The 20,790-nt window shown below is 48.0% G+C and overlaps 1 protein-coding gene across 1 annotated transcript in view; it reads right to left on the minus strand.

Moving 5' to 3' along the window:
* Positions 1-11,997, minus strand: part of LOC142312880 (uncharacterized) — a 280,429-nt gene extending 268,432 nt beyond the window's left edge. Inside the window, 5 exon segments of the mRNA XM_075351864.1 lie at positions 10,870-10,960; positions 11,156-11,253; positions 11,337-11,460; positions 11,543-11,722; positions 11,852-11,997. Coding sequence (XP_075207979.1) covers positions 10,870-10,960; positions 11,156-11,253; positions 11,337-11,460; positions 11,543-11,722; positions 11,852-11,929 — 571 coding nt within the window. The 5' untranslated portion in view covers positions 11,930-11,997.
* Positions 11,998-20,790: the final 8,793 nt, after the last annotated feature.

Here is a 20,790-nt window from a genome sequence, read left to right on the forward strand (position 1 = left end):
TGACCTGGCTTGTTACTTGACCTGCTCTCTTTTGTCTACCTTACTGGGACTGGAACTACTACTAGATACCAACAAGATATTGACCCACATGCACCATGATCCACTACAATAATTCATTGTTGTGATCTCTATATATGGTTAGTATACAACTGTCACACAGAGTTTCGCACAAACTTTGCCGACTTTCATGGCAGCATCAGGCTTTGTTTACATTGCAAATTCTGGCACGTTGCCGGATTGTTTCTCTGTCCAACACAGGCAGACTCTGATGTTTACCTACTGTGTACTCAGTCATTGTCAGGCTAGCAAGAGTTAACCTCTGATAGCCTGCTTGTTAGGCTCCTTTGATCACATGTTGTGAGGAAGCCAATCACATCTGCTCCTCTCATATTTAAGATGGATGAAATCGCCTACCTATGCCAGCTATAGGTTATACTGTGTTTGTGTGTGTTGTAGTGTCCTAGATTATCTGGAAAGTGTTGGTTTTTGTCTGGAGTGCTTATGGTGTTTAACAGTCATCCTGCTTCCTCCATGCTTTTGTTTTCCTCATCTTTCATTGTCTTATACCTGTGTGAGCAGGTGCTGTGTGACAGAGTTTTGGTTTCCCCTGTCTGTCTATTTTGTGGGTTTAATCTCACTCCTGTTGAGGTCCCCCTGGGTGACTGGGTATCAGATCAGGGCTGCTCAGGAGCAGGGCCAGGAAGGAGACTCAGGCATCGCCACCTTTAGGGGTATCCCTGAGACTAGGGATAGCATAGAGCCTACTTAGCCTGAGGGTCAGCTTAGGAGTCCTTGTTTCCTGCTATCTCCATAGTCAACATGAGAACAACGCTTTTGCAGCAGTACTTGATCTAACCTTCTGTGCTTACCTATGGCTCATGCACCTTATTTTTTTAGACAGTTACATTGACTTTTGGTTTGCACTGGCACCTTAAAGGCTGCTTTCACACTACGTTTTTTTAACATGCGTCCTGAGCGGTTTTTTTGCTGCAAAAGGGCATCCAGTACAAATGCGTTTTAATTTCAATGCATTTGCAATGGACATGCGTCAACATGCAATGACATGCGTTTGCATTCAGTATAGTGAGGATCAAGCGAGTTGCAGTATTTTAACATTTTTCAAAAACGCTACTTGTAGCGTTTTTGAGCTGCGTCCAAATACTGTTTGCCACTGAATCCTGACTATACTGCACGCAAACGCATGTGAATGCTGAAATGCTGATAGAGAGGATCCTGTTGGGAAGAAGCCAGCCTAGCGTGCTCACAGAGTCTCTCTCTGTCGGTCCGTCTCTCTGTCGATCGGTCTCTCTCTCTCTCGGTCTCTCCCTCTGACTCCCTCTCTCATGCTCACCGATCACTGACTGATCACCGGCGTGGCGCTGCACGGTTGTCACAATGCTCCGGCGGATTCTCCTCTTTTGAAAATGCCAGCTGCTCATTATTTCATCTCGTATTTACTGGTTCCCCCGCCCACCGGCGCCTATGATTGGTTACAGTCAGACACGCCCCATGCTGAGTGACAGCTGTCTCACTGCAACCAATCACAGCCGCCGGTGGGCGGGTCTATATCGTCCAGTACAATAAATAAATAATTAAAAAGAAAACGGCGTGTGGTCCCCCCCAATTTTGATACCAGCCAAGATAAAGCCACACAGCTGAAGGCTGGTATTCTCAGGATGGGGAGCCGCACGTTATGGGGAGCCCTCCAGCCTAAAAATATCATTCAGCAGCCGCCCGGAATTGCGACATTAGTTAGATGCGACAGAGTCGGGACTCTACCCGGCTCATCCTGAATTGCCCTGGTGCGGTGGCAATCGGGATAATAAGGAGTTAATGGCAGCCCATAGCTGCCACTAAGTCCTAGGTTATTCATGGCAGGTGTCTATGAGACACCCCAATGATTAACCTGTAAGGGAAAGTAAATAAACACAAATACTGAAAAATCCTTTATTTGGAATAAAAGACAAAAAAACCCACCCTCTTTCACCACTTTATTAAAATCCCCAAATACCCCTCCAGGTCCGGCATAATCCACAGAGGTCCCACGATGCTTCCAGCTCTGCTACATAGGAAGCTGACAGGAGCGGCCGTAGAACACCGCCGCTCCTGTGAGCTCCACAGAGCAACTGAAGTGAGTGGCGCTATCAGCAGTGACGTCACTCAGGTAGTGCTGGGGTGTGTGCGGTGATGATGGGGGCGGTAGTGTTTGCGTGTGTGCGGTGATGGGAATGGTAGTGCCTGCGGTGATGATGGGGGTGGTATTGCCGATGTGTGCGGTGATGATGGGGATGGTAGTGCCTACGTGTGTGCAGTGATGATGGGGGTGGTATTGCCGATGTGTGCGGTGATGATGGGGATGGTAGTGCCTACGTGTGTGCGGTGATGATGGGGTCGGTAGTGCCGGTGTGCGGTGATCATGGGGGCGGTAGTGCCGGTGTGTTCAGTGATGATGGGGGTGGTAGTGTCTCTCTCTCTCTCTTTTTCTCTCTCTCTCTCTTTCTCCATCTGAATTTCCAGTCTATCACATTCAGTTCCCCTCACTCCCGATCACGTGACTCCAATACCCAGCCATAATTTCAAGTGACAGGATCCTGTAAAATAACACATGCGTTTGCATGCGTTTCTCTTTGGAAAAACAGGATCCACTTTTGCAGCAAAAAAATGTTCAAGACGCATGTTAAAAAAACGTAGTGTGAAAGCAGCCAAAGTTATATTTATAACCTGTTACAACTAGCTGTAGCCTAGACAGGTCAATCAGCGTATAGCATACAAATCAATTCACACTGCAGGACAGTGCTGTACAGTTGCATTGAACTTCTTGTTTACACTTAGCACTTTTGGCTTTATACAATAAGCTGCTGTGTTTCTCTGAAAATAAGACAGGGTCATACTATTTTTCTGCTCCAAAAGATGGGCTACGGCTTATTTTCACAGGATGTCTTAATTATTTTTCCATGAACAGCAATCCACGTTTATTCTCGAACAAAAAAAAAACATTTAGTCAAAATATAGTCATATCGGATTCTGGAACATCCAGATAACTCTCCAAACCCTGTGTGGAACAAATGTGTGTAAGTATCTATCCATCCATCCATCTATGACACACACACACACACACACACACACACACACACACACACACACACACACACACACACACACACACACACACACACACACACACACACACACACACACACACACACACGCCTGCAATTAAGAGAACTTTGGCCACATGACTTGTATCAAAGGTCCTTAAGCATTCTTATCAGGATATAAATGCTGGGGCCCCTAGGAGAATGGGGACCCTGTGAAATCGTACAGTTTGCGCTCCCTTCTCCCTAATGCCAGTTCTGTGTACCAGCCTGTCTCCTTTGTCCTTTTAGACTACTGCAATTAACCCCTTCACAACTGGCCGATTTGGCGCTTTCCGCTTTTTTTTTCGCCACCCTTCTTCCAAGAGCCGTAACTTTATTTTTCCATCAAGCTTGCCATATGACGGCTAATTTTTTGCGGAACAAGTTGTACTTTTAAATTAAACCATTAGTTTTACCATACAGTGTATGAGAAAAAAAATTGTGAAAAAAAAAGTGCGATTTGCATGATTGTTTTTGAGATATTGTATTTACTGTGTTCACTATATGGTAAAAATGATGTGTTGGTGTGATTAAAAAAAAAATCACAAGTTAAAGTCCAAAGAAAGTGGCGCATGTTTTGCGCCATTTTACAAGACCCATAGCATTCTCATTTTTAGGGATCTGGGGCTCAGTGACGGCTTATTTTTTTACGTCTCAAACTGACGTTTTTAATGGTACTATTTTTGCGCAGATGCTACGTTTTGATCTCCTGTTATTACATTTTGCACAAAATTTGTGGCGTAATGTTAGTGTTTGGAATTTGTTGCTGCTACGCTGTTTACCGATCAGATTAATTTATTGTATATTTTGATAGATCGGGCATTTCTGAAAGTGGCGATACCAAATGTGTGTATTTTTTTAAACCATTTAACTTTCAGTGGGACCTACTGTATACTCACCCATCCCTTGTAGACTGTGAGCCCTCGCAGGCAGGGACCTCTATCCTCCTGTACCTGTCTGTGTCTTGTATTGTTTATGATTTTTGTACTTGTCCCTATTATGTATACCCCTTTCACATGTAAAGCGCCATGGAATTGATGGCACTATAATAAATAATAATAATAATAATTTGAACTATTAGATTTTTTCTTTTTCTTATTTTACTAGTCCCCCTAGGGGACCATAAGGATCAGCAGTCTGATTGCTCATTCATTTCTGTTGATCACCACTACATCGCTGTGAACATCTGAAATGATCATTTCCTGTCTCACACAGTACTCGGTCGGGTGAAACAGGAAGTGAGTCATGTAAGCTACAGGCGTCATCACATGACCCTGTGCTACCAAGATAACCATCGGATCCATGTGATCATGTCACGTTATTTCCGTTGTCGGATGGTGAATAAACGTATGCTGCTACAGCTATTATAATGCCGCTGTCACCTGTCACAGTTTGACAGCAGCATTTAAGGGGTTAACAGGTACGGGTGGATCGCGGATCTGCTCATACCTGGTAGGCACACATGTCAGCTGTACAAATCAGCTGACATGTGCGCGGATCCCCGTTCGGCTGCTCGGGGGGGAATTAACACTATGACCGCAAGGACGTAATTTTTTGGCCCGCAGTCGTTAAGGGTTAAGAGGCCTTTGGTCACAGGACTTTGAAGGACAGAAACAATCTTAACCTTGGAAAACAAATGTTGGGGTCAATAAGAGAGTAGGGGTCTTGAGAAATTGCGCAGTTTGACACCCTCTAATGCCGGCACTGACTGAAACTAGGTTTTATTTTTGTAGTAGGGCTTATATTTATTTAATCTGTTGCAATTTAAATAATTTTTGGGGCATATACATGTATATCGTATAAATCAATTTATACTGCTGAATAGTGTATGACCACATACAAGTGCATCTCAATAAATTAGAATATAATCAAAAAGTTAATTTCAGTAATTCAATACAAAAAGGGAAACATATTATATAGAGTCATTACAAACAGACTGATCCATTTCAAGTGCTTATTTCTGTTAATGTTGTTGATTGTGGCTTACAGCGAATGAAAACCAAAAAGTCATTATCTCAGAAAATTAGAATAATTACCACAAAACACCTGCAAGGCTTCCTAAGTGTTTAAAATGGTCCTTTGGTCTGGTTCAGTAGGTTACACAATCATGGGGAAGACTGCTGACTTGACAGATGTCCAGAAGGCAGTCATTGAGACACTCCACAAGGAGGGTAAGTTACAAAAGGTGCTAAAGAAGCTGGCTGTTCATAGAGTGTTGTATCCAAGCATATTAATGGACAGTTGAGTGGAAGGAAAAAGCGTGGAAGGAAAAGGTGCACAAGTAATCGGGATAACCTCGCCTTGATAGGATTGTTAAGAAAGGGACATTCACAAAGAGTGGACGGCTACTGAAATCAGTGCTTCAAAAGCCACCACACACAAACCTATCCAGGACATGGGCTACAAGTGTCACATTCCTTTTGTGAAGCCACGCATGACCAATAGACAATGCCAGACTAGGCCAAGGAGAAAAAGAACTGGACTGTTGCTCAGTGGCCCAAGGTGTTGTTTTCAGATGAAAGTAAATTTTGCATTTCATTTGGAAATCGCGGTCCCAAAGTCGGGAGGAAGAGTGGAGAGGCCACAATTCAAGCTGCTTGAGGTCTAGTGTGAGGTTTCCACAAGCAGTGATGGTTTGACGGAACAATGTCATCTGCTGGTGTAGGTCCACTGTGTTTTATCAAGACCAAAGTCAGCATAGCCATCTACTAGGAAGAACTCTTCATGCTTCACTTTGTCGACAAACTTTTAGGAGATGGAAATTTCATTTTACATCAGGACTTGGCACCTGTCCACACTGCCAAAAGTACCAATACCTGGTTTAATAACCACAGTATTACTGTGCTTGATTGGCCAGCAAACCAATCTGACCTAAACCCCATAGAGAATCTATGGGGTATTGTTAAGAGGAAGATGAGAGACACCAGACCCAACAATGCAGATGAGCTGAAGGCTGCTATCAAAACAACCTAGGTTTCCTTAACACCTCAGCAGTGCCACAGGCTGATCGCCTCCATGCCATGCCGCATTGATGCGGTAATTCATGCAAAAGGAGCCCCGACCAAGTATTGAGGCATTTACTGTACAGACTTTTCAGTAGGCGACAACATTTCTGAGTTTAAAATCATTTTTTCAGTTGGCCTTATATAATATTCTAGTTTTCTAAGATAATGACTTTTGAGTTTTCATTGGCTGTAAGCCATAATCATCAACATTAAAAGAAATAAACACATGAAATAGATCACTCTGTGTGTAATGACTCTATATATGTATTTGTATTTCCCTTTTTGTATTGAATTACTGAAATAAATTAACTTTTTCATGATATTCTAATTTATTGAGATGCACTTGTAATTTCTTATATACTCATATTAAAAATTCCCTAACTACGCTAAGAGCTATTATCTTTTTTTTCCCATTTGTGTGATGATGGTTAGCTTGAGAATCCCACTGCATGATGGGATACACAAATTAAGTGTCATGAGGGGGCAGAGGCTTCGGTCACTACCACAGACCCTGTCTCCTCCCTGAAACGAAGCATCATCAGTGACACTTGTTTCCGGGGCTGTGCTTGTCCCTGCTGTGACCTTCCCTGCAAGCTGTGCGTTGTGTGTTCTGTACAGTGACAGCATCCACTCTGTTGTCTGCTCAGATCAGTAATAATCAGCCAGCAACAGAGTGGTGTCAGAATACCTGGCATGCAGGAGACCAATGATTTCAAAAGCATGGGTTGAGCTAGTCTCCTGCTCATTGGGTGTGCTAACACTGCTCTGTTGCCAGCTGATTACTACTGATCTGAGTCAACAACAGAGGTGATGCCGTCACTGTGCTGATCGCGCAAAGCAGGGACCAAGTCCAGGCTTTGAAACAAGTGTCACTGATGATGTTTCCCTTCAGGGAGGGGTCAGGGGCTACAGCCTCCGCCCCCTGTTCACACCTCGTTTTAAGTATTCCAGCATACACTGGAATTCTCAAATGAAGTCACCACACAGGAAATAGGAAAATAAATAGTAGTTAGTGCAGTTTGGGAATAGTAGGGTACTTTTAATACAAGTATATTAGGAAGAAGCTTAATTATAGCACTAAATAGATAGGGATTTAGAATAAAATTTATCTTGTCTTCGGGCCACCTCTTTAAATCTTACGTGGGGATCTAAGCTTTAATCTTATAGGGGCACTCAGAGTTATAGTCAAAGGTGCAGAAGGGCCAGTATTATTTTCTAGGGTATGTACACAGGCCATTAATATTTTCTAGGTGGTAATTTTACCATACAGAGGGCATAAAGGAGGCATTATTAATATGTAAAGAACACAGTGGTGGCATTATTATGTGGGGCAGTTAGAAGAGTCCCGTTATTGTGCCAACCAACCGTTGCAGTAATAGGGACACACATGGCAGCTCTGTATTGGGGAGAAAGCAAGATGAGTAGTTTGTGCAGAACCTCATCAGTGACCTCCATTTCAGGGGCTGAGCTAGTTCCGGCTCTACTGTGCATGCGTGGTTTTAACACAGTAGATTTCTATCACTATGAACTATCCTTCTCAGTGCACAGTCGCAATGAGCTCTCTCTGGACTCTGATCATAAGTGACGAGCAACAGAGCGCACGGTCATTGTACAGTGTAAGTAAAGAATGAGTGAGAAGAGACCAGTACCACCCCAACAAGTAAAGTCACTTTCTGGGCAGTGTTGGTTTCTATTTGCTTGTTTTTCTCCTTATAATGTGCACTGACCAGTGGCGTAACTACCGCGGTCGCAGCGGTCGCGATCGCGACCGGGCCCGGGAGGTTAGGGGCCCGGCGGCCGCCAGGCAGATCAGCAGCCAGCTCCTGTCAGTGTGAGAGGAGCTGCGCTGATCTGTCACAGACCTCGCGGCCGCTATTTGATCCGCTGCCGCTGCAGACACCGGGCCCCCCTGCCTGATGTCAGCGGCGGCACCGGGGCCCCCTGCCTGGTGTCAGCGGCTGCAGAGTCTCCCCCGTCACCACGCACAGTAATGATGAAGCATAGCGCGGCCGGTGCCGCGCTATGCATCACCATTCTCCCCCTGTGCGATGACGTCACTCCCGAGCGACTGCTGTGCTGAGTGCACAGAGTGCAAGAGTGCAGGACAGGAGGACGCCGACCGCAGCACCAGGAGAACGAGCAGCGGGGAAGACAGCAGCGGTGGAAGGAAGAGAGAAGGTGAGTACTTAGTTTTTGGTTTTTTTTAATATAAGTGAGTAAACGGTGGCCAGAGGCTTGGGAAGGCAGTTCTGGGGAAGCTGCATTATTGTATATGGAAGCCTGGAGAGGCTGCTTTATACATGGAGGTCTGAGGAGGCTGCATTATATATGGAGGCCTGGAGAGGCTGCTTTATACATGGAGGCCTGTAGAGGCTGCTTTATACATGGAGGTCTGGGGAGGCTGCATTATATATGGAGGTCTGGGGTGGCTGCATTATTATACATGGAGGCCTGGAGAGGCTGCTTTATACATGGAGGTCTGGGGAAGCTGCATTATTATACATGGAGGCCTGGAGATACTGCATTATACATGGAGGCCTAGAGATACTGCATTATACATGGAGGCCTGAGGCTGGGTGCATTGTTATACATGGAGGCCTGGAGAGGCTGGCTGCTATATTATACATGGAGGCCTGAGGAGGCTGGGTGCATTGTTATACATGGAGGCCTGGAGAGGCTGGCTGCTATATTATACATGGAGGCCTGAGGAGGCTGGGTGCATTGTTATACATGGAGGTGGCCTGGAGAAGCTGGCTGCTACATTATACATGGAGGCCTGAGGAGGCTGGCTGCATTATTATACATGGAGGCGTGGAGAGGCTGGCTGCATTACCTTATACATGGAATATAGGGGTGCCTTATGCATGGAGGAGTATGGGGCTGCATAATGCAATATGAAGTTTTATGGGGTTGCGTTATAATACATATAGGACTATGGGGGCTACATTATAATATATGGAGGACTATGGAGGCTACCTTATACATGGACTATGGGGGTGCATTATAAAACATTGGGGACTATGTAGTGCAGTATAATATATGGAGAACTATGGGGTGACTTATAATATATGGAGAACTATGAGAAATTCATTATAATAATTGGAGGGCTTCTTTATACTTGGAGGATTATGGGGGTGCATTATAATATATGGAGGACTATGTGGTGCAGTATTATATATTGAGTACTATGGGGTGAATTATAATGCATGGAGAACTATGGGAAATGCATTATAATACATGGAGGACTATGGAAGTGTATTCTAATATATGAAGGGTTATGTGGGACCCTTTATACTATTTGGAAGGCTATGTGGGTGCCATTATTGTATTTGGAGAACTATATACAAGGGGGGACAAAGATACAAGCAGGGGATGGGAACGTTTTGTGCTGAGGGAAAAAGGCTCTTTTCCCTCAGCACCCAGCTTTCCCATGCTCTGCTATACATCATGTCTCAGCACCCAGCTTTCCCATGCTCTGATATGGGAAAGCTGGGTGCTGAGGAAAAGATGTATAGCAGAGCATGGGGAAGCAGTGTGCCGAGGACAAGATGGATATCAGAAAATAGGAAAGCTGGGTGCTGATAGAGGGATTTCAGATCATGGGAAATCTGGGTGCTGTGGGTAAGAGCCAAGTGTCAGCATCATTATCCTGTACCCCGAGTGTCAGTGTCATTATCCTGTACCCTAAATGTCAATGTACGTGGAGGGGGGGCCCAGGTCTGAACTTTGCACCGGGGCCCATCAAACTCTAGTTATGCCACTGGCACTGACCATGCACTCTGTGCGGTCACGAGTGTGTAACGTGTGACAGACAGTCATGTGGTTTCTGGCCATAGATGATCACAGCGTCTGGCTGCGCAGAATGCTGCCTGGCTTTCCATTCTTCCTGCTGTCAGTATTCATTGGTATAGGTAGCTTTCCTGCTGGATTTATCTCTCTCCCTTTTGGACCCAGCAGGAGCACAACTTCCACCCAGCTGTCAATTATCAGTATTCACTTGGTCTTTAACCACCCCTTCGTTCCTTTGGACTGTGCTGGTGATATTTAAAGTGGTATCTGTGGTATCATTGCTGAAAACTTTGCTGAAGCTCTACCTACGTCATCTAATGTTAAGTAGTTCATGCTTTTCCCCGTGTGTCCTCTTGTGTCTTCTATAGTTGTTTAGTGGGGTTCATGAAGAGCTCATTCCATCTACTCCTTATTTAGGGCCCAACACTAGGGATACCTAGAGTCAGGTATTCGGCTTGGTGCATAGGTGCAGAACCTATCTAGGGTGGTTAGGGACCCCAGGGACCAGCATTAGATTCAGTCAGGGCTCACCATCTTCTTTTTCCCTAGACACAGGGTTTCCCTTCTGTTTCACCATGCGTTGGTACTTCCCTGTACCTAGCGTGACAGTTGCTAGTCTCAGTCTTTTTGTATCTGCAGATGTGCACCAGAGCATCTCTGTTAACCACATTACCTATCATATATTCTCTCAAGGTAATCATATAAATAGTCACGTGATAAATCAGGTGCTGGGGGCACGCACGACCAATAAACTGCCTGGGGCACTGGATGATCTTACTCTAGCCCTGCAGGTTTCATTTTTACCCATAGAAAATGTGTTAATAAAAAAAGTTTTCAAAACCCATTTAACACAATATAAAACTAATTTACACATAATTGTAGCAGCTAGTGATTAAGTAGAATCTGTGACTTTTCTGCATTTATTGGTCACTACTCACCTAGGTAGTCATATGTAAGATCCTCCTCTTTACACCACTCTTCACCCCTCACATATGTCCCTGTAGTATCAATATGGGTCAGATCTTCCCCCTGAAACAAATATTGTAAGTCACAGACAGATGGAGAAGTCACATCTATGATCAGCTCTAATCTTGCCATCTCCACCGTTCTCATTACACAAGTATAACACATATAATACTGGTGGATAAAACAAGACAGAACACAAGACCTTCACAGCCGTCTACATATCATAGGGAGATTTCATGGCACCTTCTCTCCATCTACCTGATCATCCTGAGGAAAATTGGGATTTTCATGTTTATAGTCCGGAGGAAGAAGAGGACGAGGACATTTCTCTGGTGTTGTCCTCTTACTGGATATAACTGGAGGAAACACATACAGGGACTGAATTCATTCTTTACATACAGATAATTATAGCCTGTGTGTATTTAGCCCTGTCTATTACCTGGTGATGTGAGGGGCTGGGGATCCTCCATCATGACATCCTTGTACAGATCTTTGTGTCCTTCTAAATACTCCCACTCCTCCATGGAGAAATAGACGGTGACATCCTGACACCTTATAGGAACCTGACACATACAATGATACCGTCATCCCCCAATCCCTTCATAGGGTTACTGAATAATAACTCAGCATTCCCAGCAGTGTCACCTCTCCAGTCAGCAGCTCAATCATCTTGTAGGTGAGTTCTAGGATCTTCTGGTCATTGATGTCCTCATGTATCAGGGGGTGAGGTGGAGGCCCCGTGATTGGGCTCAGGGGTCTTCCCCATCCCTCAGACACAGGGTCCTGACAGCGGTCACTAGAGGTCTTCTTCACTACTGTGTAATCCTGGTTATGGAGAGACACATTAATAAATCTCACTACAGACATTTCCAGAGTCCTCACCTCTCCAGTTCTGTCCATCTGTTATTCCCATAGATAAGAATGATGTAATGTGACGTCATCAGAAGCTCTCACCTCTCCAGTAAGCCGGAAGAGGATCTCTAGGGTGAGGTGTAATATCTTCTCCACCATCTTGTCCCGGTTCCTATCCATCCTTGATGGAGCAATCAGGAAAATTCTCTTATATAGAAGATCTCCACTGAGAGGATCCAATATTGTATCAAACTAAAAGAAACAAAGTAGAATTATAGAAAGCCTGAGGGAAAATAAAAAATACTATTTAAATGTTGAATTCTGTTCTATGTGTACCGCCCCCGGGCGAGCAGCCGAGGTGCTTCCACCGCTCGGATCCGGAGTGGCTCGAGGGGTCTCTGGACCCGGGGGTCTCGTGGCTACTCGATTAAAAGAAAGGGTGGAGATACGTACAAGGGGATTTTGGAAAGTTCGTGACGCCACCTACGGTGCATGGTAATATGAGAGACCACCACTGCCATTAGGGAGCCCGGTGAAATAGTGTGGCAGCCTGATGTTTAACCCCTCCGTGGGTAGGGAATTTGTGTCCCGGGGGCCCGTTGGTGATTGGGAGATGTTGGGGTGCTGTTGAGGGATAGGTGCAGGGGATTTCCAAGGTATTCACTGAGTCCCAGAATAACCACATCGACAACTTGTAAACCAAAGTTCTGAGCACCACCGTAATCCGCGGGGAGCACGCCTGGATCCGTGGCCTCAGAGTTGTTGTTGGTTTGTGGCGCTATCCCTGGCACTCTAGTCTCACTGGGACCCATTGGTTTGAAACTTTCCGGGTCCCGCTCACCCGTATGGCTAACGGAGTGAGATTGCTCTCAGGGTTCACGCGTAGGATTTCTTTGGACTGTAGTGGGAAAGTCCTATCCCATCGGTGCGCTAGTACCCCGATTTTGGAGCGGGTTGGGGATGACACTTGAAGTCTTCACCCCCGTCGGGTAAATTACCGGAACGCGTGAAGCTACTTTCCGGCCTGGGGTCCACGTCCCCCTTCGTGCCCTGGCCCCTGCCCGGTGATAGTGTGACGCCCTGGACCCCAGGGGTCACAGGTCACTACACAACACACACACACACCCTCCCTGGACAGGTCACACCAGTCAATCCTTGTTGCCACCCTCCAGGGCTGATGTCCACACCAGGCGGGGCGGAGCCAGGCAGTTGGCCCCGCCTACCGAGGAGTTCACAGGCTGGAGGCGGGAAAACACAGTAGAGAGTCCAGTTTTGGGCAGTAGAGAGTGAGGAGTGAAACTGTTGGTGTCTGGGTTGGAACCCAGGCAGGTTCAGCAAGGTCGGCAGACGGTGGTGGCCGTCTGCAGGAGTTGGTGAAGGTCAGTGGAATCGTAGGACCGGGGTCGGGCGGTGGCTCTCCGGTACCGAACCGGGGAGCAGATTGGAGCCAAGCACCAAAAAAGGGTACTCAGACCCCGACTAGGCTTAAAGCCAACCTCTGGTCAAATTCTCTGATTGCGGTCTGGACCTCAGGGGTTATTCCCAACCAAGTCCCGATTGAAGGCAACAGCCCAACCAGTACGGATAAGTGCCACCGCCAAGGGCCAGAGATCCAAAAGGGCCAGCGTCTGCGGGCAAAGGGGCTCCTCCGGCACATATACGTCAGGGAGCGGACTACCGGTGCCCAGGCATTGGAGTCAACATTCAAACACAGGTGCAGGGAAACGACAGCCACCATCAACCCATCCAGGGAAACACTGCAGCCGGCTGCGGGCCCGTCCATCCAGCCGTTTGGTTTACCAGAGACTCTGCCATCTGTATCTGAGCGAGTACACCTGTGCCATCCGGCACCACGCTGCGCTGCACCGCGACCCTGCGAGCCCCATCATACTGGAAAGCAATCTGCCACCGGGCCCCGGGACAAACAGCCCCTACCCACGGAGGGGTCAACACCTAGCTGCTCCCCGCCATCGCTCCCGGGAACCCAGTCACCAGCAGCGGTGGTGCTCACCATCACCACAACCCGTGGGTGGCATCACAAACTCTAAAACCAACCCCAAATTCCCCCTTTTTACTCGTGGGAGAGGAGCGCTGCTCGAGCACCGGGTCCGGCCCCGCTCGAGCCACCGAGGAGAAGGCACCGGATCCGGGCGCGATCTCCCCAAGCAGCCCCCGAGATGGGGAATCGGCCCCTGCCCTCGACAACTTGGCGTCACGAACAGGATTGAACCAGTCTACTCAACAGTAGAAGTGCGCCTTGTGGTTTCCGTCAGCGGCGTTCTGCTGAAAAATCTGAAGATCCGCGATTTTGGGCGCGAAGATTTCCCGCTCGAGTCGTCTTCCCGAGCAGTGAAGGCGCGAAAAGTGAAGCCCCGCCCCCGAGAAGGTGAAGTGCTGTGAAAAGACCAAGGGGGGGGGGGCGGGCGAAGATTAAGCCCCTGTGACGCTGGGGATAAGAAGCAGGGACGCCAGGACTCTGCACCCGCCTTGTTCCTGGAACCCGTGGGTGCAACATCCCAGGCAAGAAACATGTCTGCCCCGTCCGGAAGGCCTGAATTCCCGGAGCCCGAGCCTGGAACATCGGCGTGGGTGGAAGCCCGGACGACCCTCATGTGCTGCCGGCTGCAGGTCCAGGTGACGTACCTGATGGAGCAGTGGACAGCCGAGATGGGGGAGATTGCCGCGGCTGTGCGGGCGCGCGAGATGAGGATGAATTTGGAGGAGAGGGCGAGCGACCCACGCCCCTATGTCCTTGAGGGACCGGCCGCTGCGGCTGAGGGACCCAGTCTGCCCCCGATTCTCCTGTCACCCCCTCCGCTCCCCGTGTTGGCCCCGGCTTCTCCTCCGCTTGGCCCGCCGCCCCCAACACCGGCGGCGGAGTCCGCCCCAGACGCCCTGAAGGACTCGCCTGTGGACGTAGCCCGCGGGCGACCGTATGCACGGCCCGCTCCCGTCCCGCTCCCGTGGAAGGAGAACTCCCGGCAGAAGCCCGTTCCCGAAGAGGCCCTACTGCTCCCGGAAGCGACCGTGCCTAAGGGAGTCCAGGCCCTGGCAGCCCGCCCGGACAAGACGGAGGTGTCCGGTGCCCAGAGGACCACCTGGCGGGCAAAGCTGGCCGCTACCCAGACCCAGGCCTCGGCTGAGGCGGCGCCGGGTTGTTGCTGCAGGGCAGCGTCTCAGGCCGCGACACAGCGGGGTTCCCAAAGCAAGGTGCCGATCGTGGTTGGCACGGGGGAACTCCAGCTGGGCCCAACCCGTGCGCCCGAGGGGCAAGCAAGCGTCCTCTATTGGGAGTGGTAGCGGAGCCAGCTGGGCCGGGAAATTGAGGCCCGGGAGAAGAAGAAGGCCGAGGTCCTGGCCCGCACAATAAAGGAAAAAGACAATTTGAGATGTGCCACTGTCTTAGTGCGAGGCCCGAGGTACGAGGGCCAGGTTTCGGTGCTTTGACCCCAATAAGGGATACGGATTCCTATAGGAGCCGGGCCTGGAAAAGGAGGTGTTCGTGGCCCACCGGGACGTGTACCCTCATCTGCCTTTGGGCCACCCGGACCGTGACCTGATCCCCGGTGAGCTGATCACTTACACCCGCCACTGTGGCGAAAGGGGCTGGTTTGCCCTGAATTTCCAGAAGAGGGCACGGCAAGTTGACCCACAGCGCTCCCGGACCCCTCCCCCACTGTACAGCCCAGATGTGAGCTGGAGGAGGAGTATGAGGATGGCGACCTCAAGTAGGCAGCGGATCCCCGTTGCTAAAGTACTGTCCCCGTTGGGACCCTACAGCAAGTCCCCGTTGGGACCTACAGTTTATTGTGTGGCAGTGCTGAGCTGTTGAAGAGCCCGTCACCTTTGTCCCCACTCCGAAAGAACACGGCCGAGAACTTGCAGGCCACCCAAAAACTATTGGGTTTGTAAATATTCAGCCCCACTTGCCCTTCCCACAACTGCCAGTCTCCGGAGAGGCTGGTTGGAGGAAGGACCCGCAGCAGAGCAGGCTGGGGTCCGGTCACCACCAGAACCGATGACCATCCTCCAGCCCCCGCCCTCGACAATAGCTCAAGGCCGCTGGCTGCCCTCCTCGGCAGTCCATGCCCCTTGACACTGTCCCCTGCGACCGGGTTCCAGCTCCTACCAGGCCCAGACCAATGTCTGCCACCTAGTATACAGGAGCTCTCCTCCGTGGCCACTCCTCACGAGAGCCACTTCACCTCCTCTCTCTTTCACTCTCAACTCTCACTGTCCTCACTTTCTCCTCACCAAGCCCCCATGTGGGCGGCCCTATTCCCTTCAGGCCCCCCAATGGTGTGTCTGCTAGGTTCAAGTGGGAAGTGTTCCTAGGATTTTTATTGGACTGGCTGTTTACAACACCAGAGGACTGGGATCCGTTAACCAAGGAGGGTGGATACTGTGCAGAAGGGCAGGTTGCACAATACCCTGTGACGACCTTATAGGCCAGGGCGTCACATATGGACTGGGACATGAGTGGAATGGCTGACAAAGGCAGCTCCTCTATGATAACAATTACTGGCTGTTGGTCTCAATTTGGCCTCTGATTTTCACTGCGAGTGGAACAAAGGCGATCCCTGCAGCTAAATAGGAAAGGGTTCTTTAGTTAGTTAGTGCGAGCAGTCAGACTGTAGAATGCCCTACCACAAGAGGTAGTAATGGCAGACACTAAATGCCGCTTTACACGCTACGATTTATCTGACAATATGTCGTCAGGGTTACGGTTTTCGTGACGCACTTCCGTCATCGTTAGCGACGTCGTTGCGTGTGACACCTACGTGCGACTCCGAACGATCGCAAATAGGGTGAAAATCGTTGATCGTTGACACGTCGTTCACTTTCAAAATATCGTTTAGAACGCAGTAGACATATTGCTACGTTTGACACCCTGCCAACGACGAACAACATCCACACGACCGCCTTGGTCAAACAATTGCTGAACGATGTAGCGTCGTTTGTGAGATGTGTACGTGTGACTGCTACAAAACGACCTATGAGCGATCTCGGCAAATCGTAGATCTGGGCATGTCACATCGCTAACGAGATCGCTAGCGATATCGTTGTGTGTAAAGCAGCCTTTAAACAACTTTTAAAAAAGGGCTGGATGATTTCCTCAGTACACAAAGTTGTTGGTTATAAATGATTTAGTGACAATATTTATAATTGGTGGAGGAAGGTTGAATTAGATGGACCTAGATCTTCTTTCAACTTATGTAACTATGTAACCACCTAAATAAAAAAAATAACCGAGAAATACAGGGTGGGCCAGAGTCAAACATCATAAAAACCTCAAGTTTAGAATGACAGCAGTCCAACAATAGAGATAGGGCAGCACTCACCAACGTCCAGTAAAAAAGACTTTATTTATTCATGGTGCAGGTAAAAAGGCAGGAGCGACTTCCGGTTCCTGTCCTGGCTGAGGTGGAAGCTTAGAGGAGAAGCTCCTGCCACCCCTCACAGAAACCGACTAAAAACAGACCCCCCCGGACGAGCCACCAAACAGAGAGCAGCACAGGAGGTTACCTAAAGCAGCCAGCTATGGAACGGTACCTCCTGAGAAGTGCTGGGAGCGGTGAGGCAGCCTGGAGAAGCTTTGATATGGACAGGGGAGAAGATAAGATAATGGCGCCAAGCCTGATGGGGGAGGAGCCTGAACGCATGGTGAGAGACACAGAAAAGCAAACACAGAGCTGGAAGGGGAGAGATAAGGGAGATATGAGCAAGGAGACAGGAGATAAGGAAGATATGAGCAAGGAGTGACAGGAGGACACAGCAGGAGAGAGGTGGATGCAGGGGACTGATGACCGTGGATCGCAATGGGAGGATGAAGGGGATATGGAGGCAGAGGGGAGAGAGGATGCAGACAAAGCAGGGCAGCTCAGAGACACAGCAGTGTTGGAGGATGAAACTGACAAACAGCACAGGGAGATTAATCCCACTCAGACTCACAGGAAGTCAAATGCAAGAATTCATAGTACCCCTTCCAAAGGAAACAAAAAGCAGCCTACTACACCAACATCACAAGCCTGCAAGTTATTGGGGGATGGAGGTGGTGGCCCAGTCCAGACAAAGAGAACTAAGAAAACAGCACCACCTGCAGGCCAAGACAAGTACACACAAAAGCTTAATGTGGACTATAAAAAACTGGCTGAAGAAGTGACATCACACTTGTCAAAAGAGGTTAAAGTGGCTATTGAGGCAGCCATACAAACATCATTAGCTAATATGCAAAAACAGATAAATGCCCATGCCTCTAGACTGGCAGAATCAGAGCAGAGAATATCTGACTCCGAGGAGACAATACTGGCTATGCAAGCACAAATAGCAGCTCTAGCAAAATCTAATGAATACTTGAAGGATAAAGCGGACGATTTGGAAAACAGATCGAGACGAAACAACCTACGTATAGTCGGGTTGCCAGAGTCTGTGTCGATTGGACAGTTGGATAATATATGCGAGTTGGAGCTACCGCAGGCCCTGGGCATAAAGGCGAAATTCAGAGTTGAAAGAGCCCACAGAGTGGGTCCACTGAGACACCAGGAGGCGAATAAGGGAGAGGGCCAAAACTCAAACAAGAATACCCCGATAAGAGCCAGGCAGGTGATTGTCAAGTACCTTGATTATAAGCATAAGGAGGAAATATTGAGGGCCCTTAAAGAACGAAAGCGTCCACTACAATATCAAGGCAACAGACTGCTAATTTTTGGGGATTATTCAGCGGAAGTATCCAGAAGGAGAAAAGAATTTACCAAAATTTGCTCATTTCTGTACAACAAAAAAGTAAAGTGCCAGCTATTATACCCTGCTACACTGAAAGTTAGAAACCCCAATGGCTCATTTGTATACTACAAGGACTACAAAGAAGCAGAAAACATTCTCATGGCAGAGCTCAACAAGACTAGGTCAGAAAGGCAAGAAAAAGGAGCTAGTGGAGAAGGGAATAATAGAAGAGGATCCCCCACAAGCTCAGGAAGAGATGTGGGACGTCTTGGGGGACAAAAGCAAGTCGAGACCAGGGAGGAAAGGAGGCCAAGCCCGGGTCGACAGCATAATTCTCGCCTGGAACACAGGAACCAACCCTTGGAGAGAAACCATGATACCTGAACTGGAACTCGCTCATTGTTTTTCCTTTTTTTGCCTGTTTTTTTTTTTTTTTTTCTCTTCCCAAATAGGGAGAGGCGTTGAGGAGGATGCATTACGGAGAGAGGGTTGGGGAGGTGAGAGGAGGAGGGGGAAGGGAGAAAAGAGAGGAAAACATCCCAAAGTCTGGGTCCTCTTCCCCCCCCCCCTCTCTTTTTTTTTTTTTTTTTTTGTTCTTCTTCTTTCTTTCTCCATCTTCTCTCCCCTTGGTCTTTTTTTCTTTTTCTCCTTTGTCCAGGAACATCATCCAAATTCAAATGAAGTGGGCCTGTTCTGGGCGGACTGATGGCTACCTGGAGTCAGAGATAAGTAGGACTGGAGAATCTTGCTGAGGTTTTGACATACTGTGCTAATTTTTGCATAATTTTCAAAGGCTTATTCAAGTTAGTCCGGGGATAGAACATATATTTTTTGGGGGGTGATTAGGGAGCTACATATTTTGGCTAGGAATAGGGGAGCTCACCAACGTGGCGGGAAGCGCCGTGGATTTCTCGGAAGGGAAAATATGTTTTACAGTTACATGCTTTTTGTTGTATTTGTTATATTTGCAAGGTGGGGAAAGGGAGTGTCGATTTTGTGGTACCAACTGTGATTCTAGTGTCGAACATCTCGTCTTCCTTGATGCAGGGGCCCATAGGGGAGGGAGTAGTAAAAGCAGAATACACAGGTAAACATGATACAGATAACTACGTGGAATGTTAAAGGGCTGAGATCACCTAACAAACGAGCAATGATATTGAGACATCTGAAAAGACTAAAGACAGACATTGCCTTATTACAGGAAACCCACTTGGGGGGGGAGGACTTTTTCCGCATGAAGAAACATTGGGTGGGCACCGTTTACGGGGCAGCGGCACAAGGTAGAAAAGCGGGCACTATGATCCTAATAAATAAACAATTCAGTCATGAGGTAGTGGCACATGAGGCAGACGACCATGGAAGGTGGCAGCACTTAACAATCGTTAGTCCAGCGGGTAAACTCAGTATTTATAATGTCTATGGCCCAAATTCACAACAAATCACATTTCATGATGACATAAAGGCCACCATATTAGCAGATGGGGAGGCTAACATTATAGTGGGAGGCGATTTTAACACCGTCCCAGACTCAGCTGAAGATAGGAGGAGGGGCGAGGAGGGGACAGCTAATGTGGGCAGGAGTTTAGACAATAGGGATGTAACATTAGAAGACGTAGGACTGAAGGACATCTGGAGACTAACTCACCCACATGACAGAGAGTATACACACTTCTCTCACCCTCATGATAGCTGGTCACGTATTGATCAGTTCTGGATCTCGCAAGACTTACTGAGTGGAACGCAAGATTGTGTGATAGAGAATATGGTGATCTCTGATCATAGTCCGGTGAGATTGGGCATTAGAGAGAAATTCAGGAGAGGTACAGATATCATATGGAGATTCCCATCGTTCCTTCTCAGGCAAGATAATTTCCACAAGGTGCTACAGGAGTGGTGGGGAGAATTCGCAGAGGACAATAAGGAACATAGAGAGTCCCCAGTGATATTTTGGGAAACGGCAAAAGCGGTCCTAAGGGGCCGTCTGGTGGGGTACGCAGCCATGATCAAACGGAAAACCAATGAGAATTATAATTTCCATAGTGCAGCAGTACGGGTAGCATATACAAATTATGTGACAAATAGATCTCCCATGACAAAAGGCAGATGGCTGGAGGCAAAAGAGGGATTTGACGAATGGGCCAAAAAAAAGGAACAACTATTCTGGTCGCACAAGGAGGTTGACTTACATAGGTTTGGCAACAAGGCGGGAAGGATGTTGGCCAATCTGGCAAGGGGCAGCAGAAAGATGACAGTGATCTCTAAACTGAAAACAAAGGGGGGAGAGGTGACTACGGATCCTAAGGACATTAATAAACTGT

The sequence above is a fragment of the Anomaloglossus baeobatrachus genome, chromosome 5 (genome assembly GCF_048569485.1).
Source record: "Anomaloglossus baeobatrachus isolate aAnoBae1 chromosome 5, aAnoBae1.hap1, whole genome shotgun sequence".
Lineage (NCBI taxonomy): Eukaryota > Metazoa > Chordata > Amphibia > Anura > Aromobatidae > Anomaloglossus > Anomaloglossus baeobatrachus.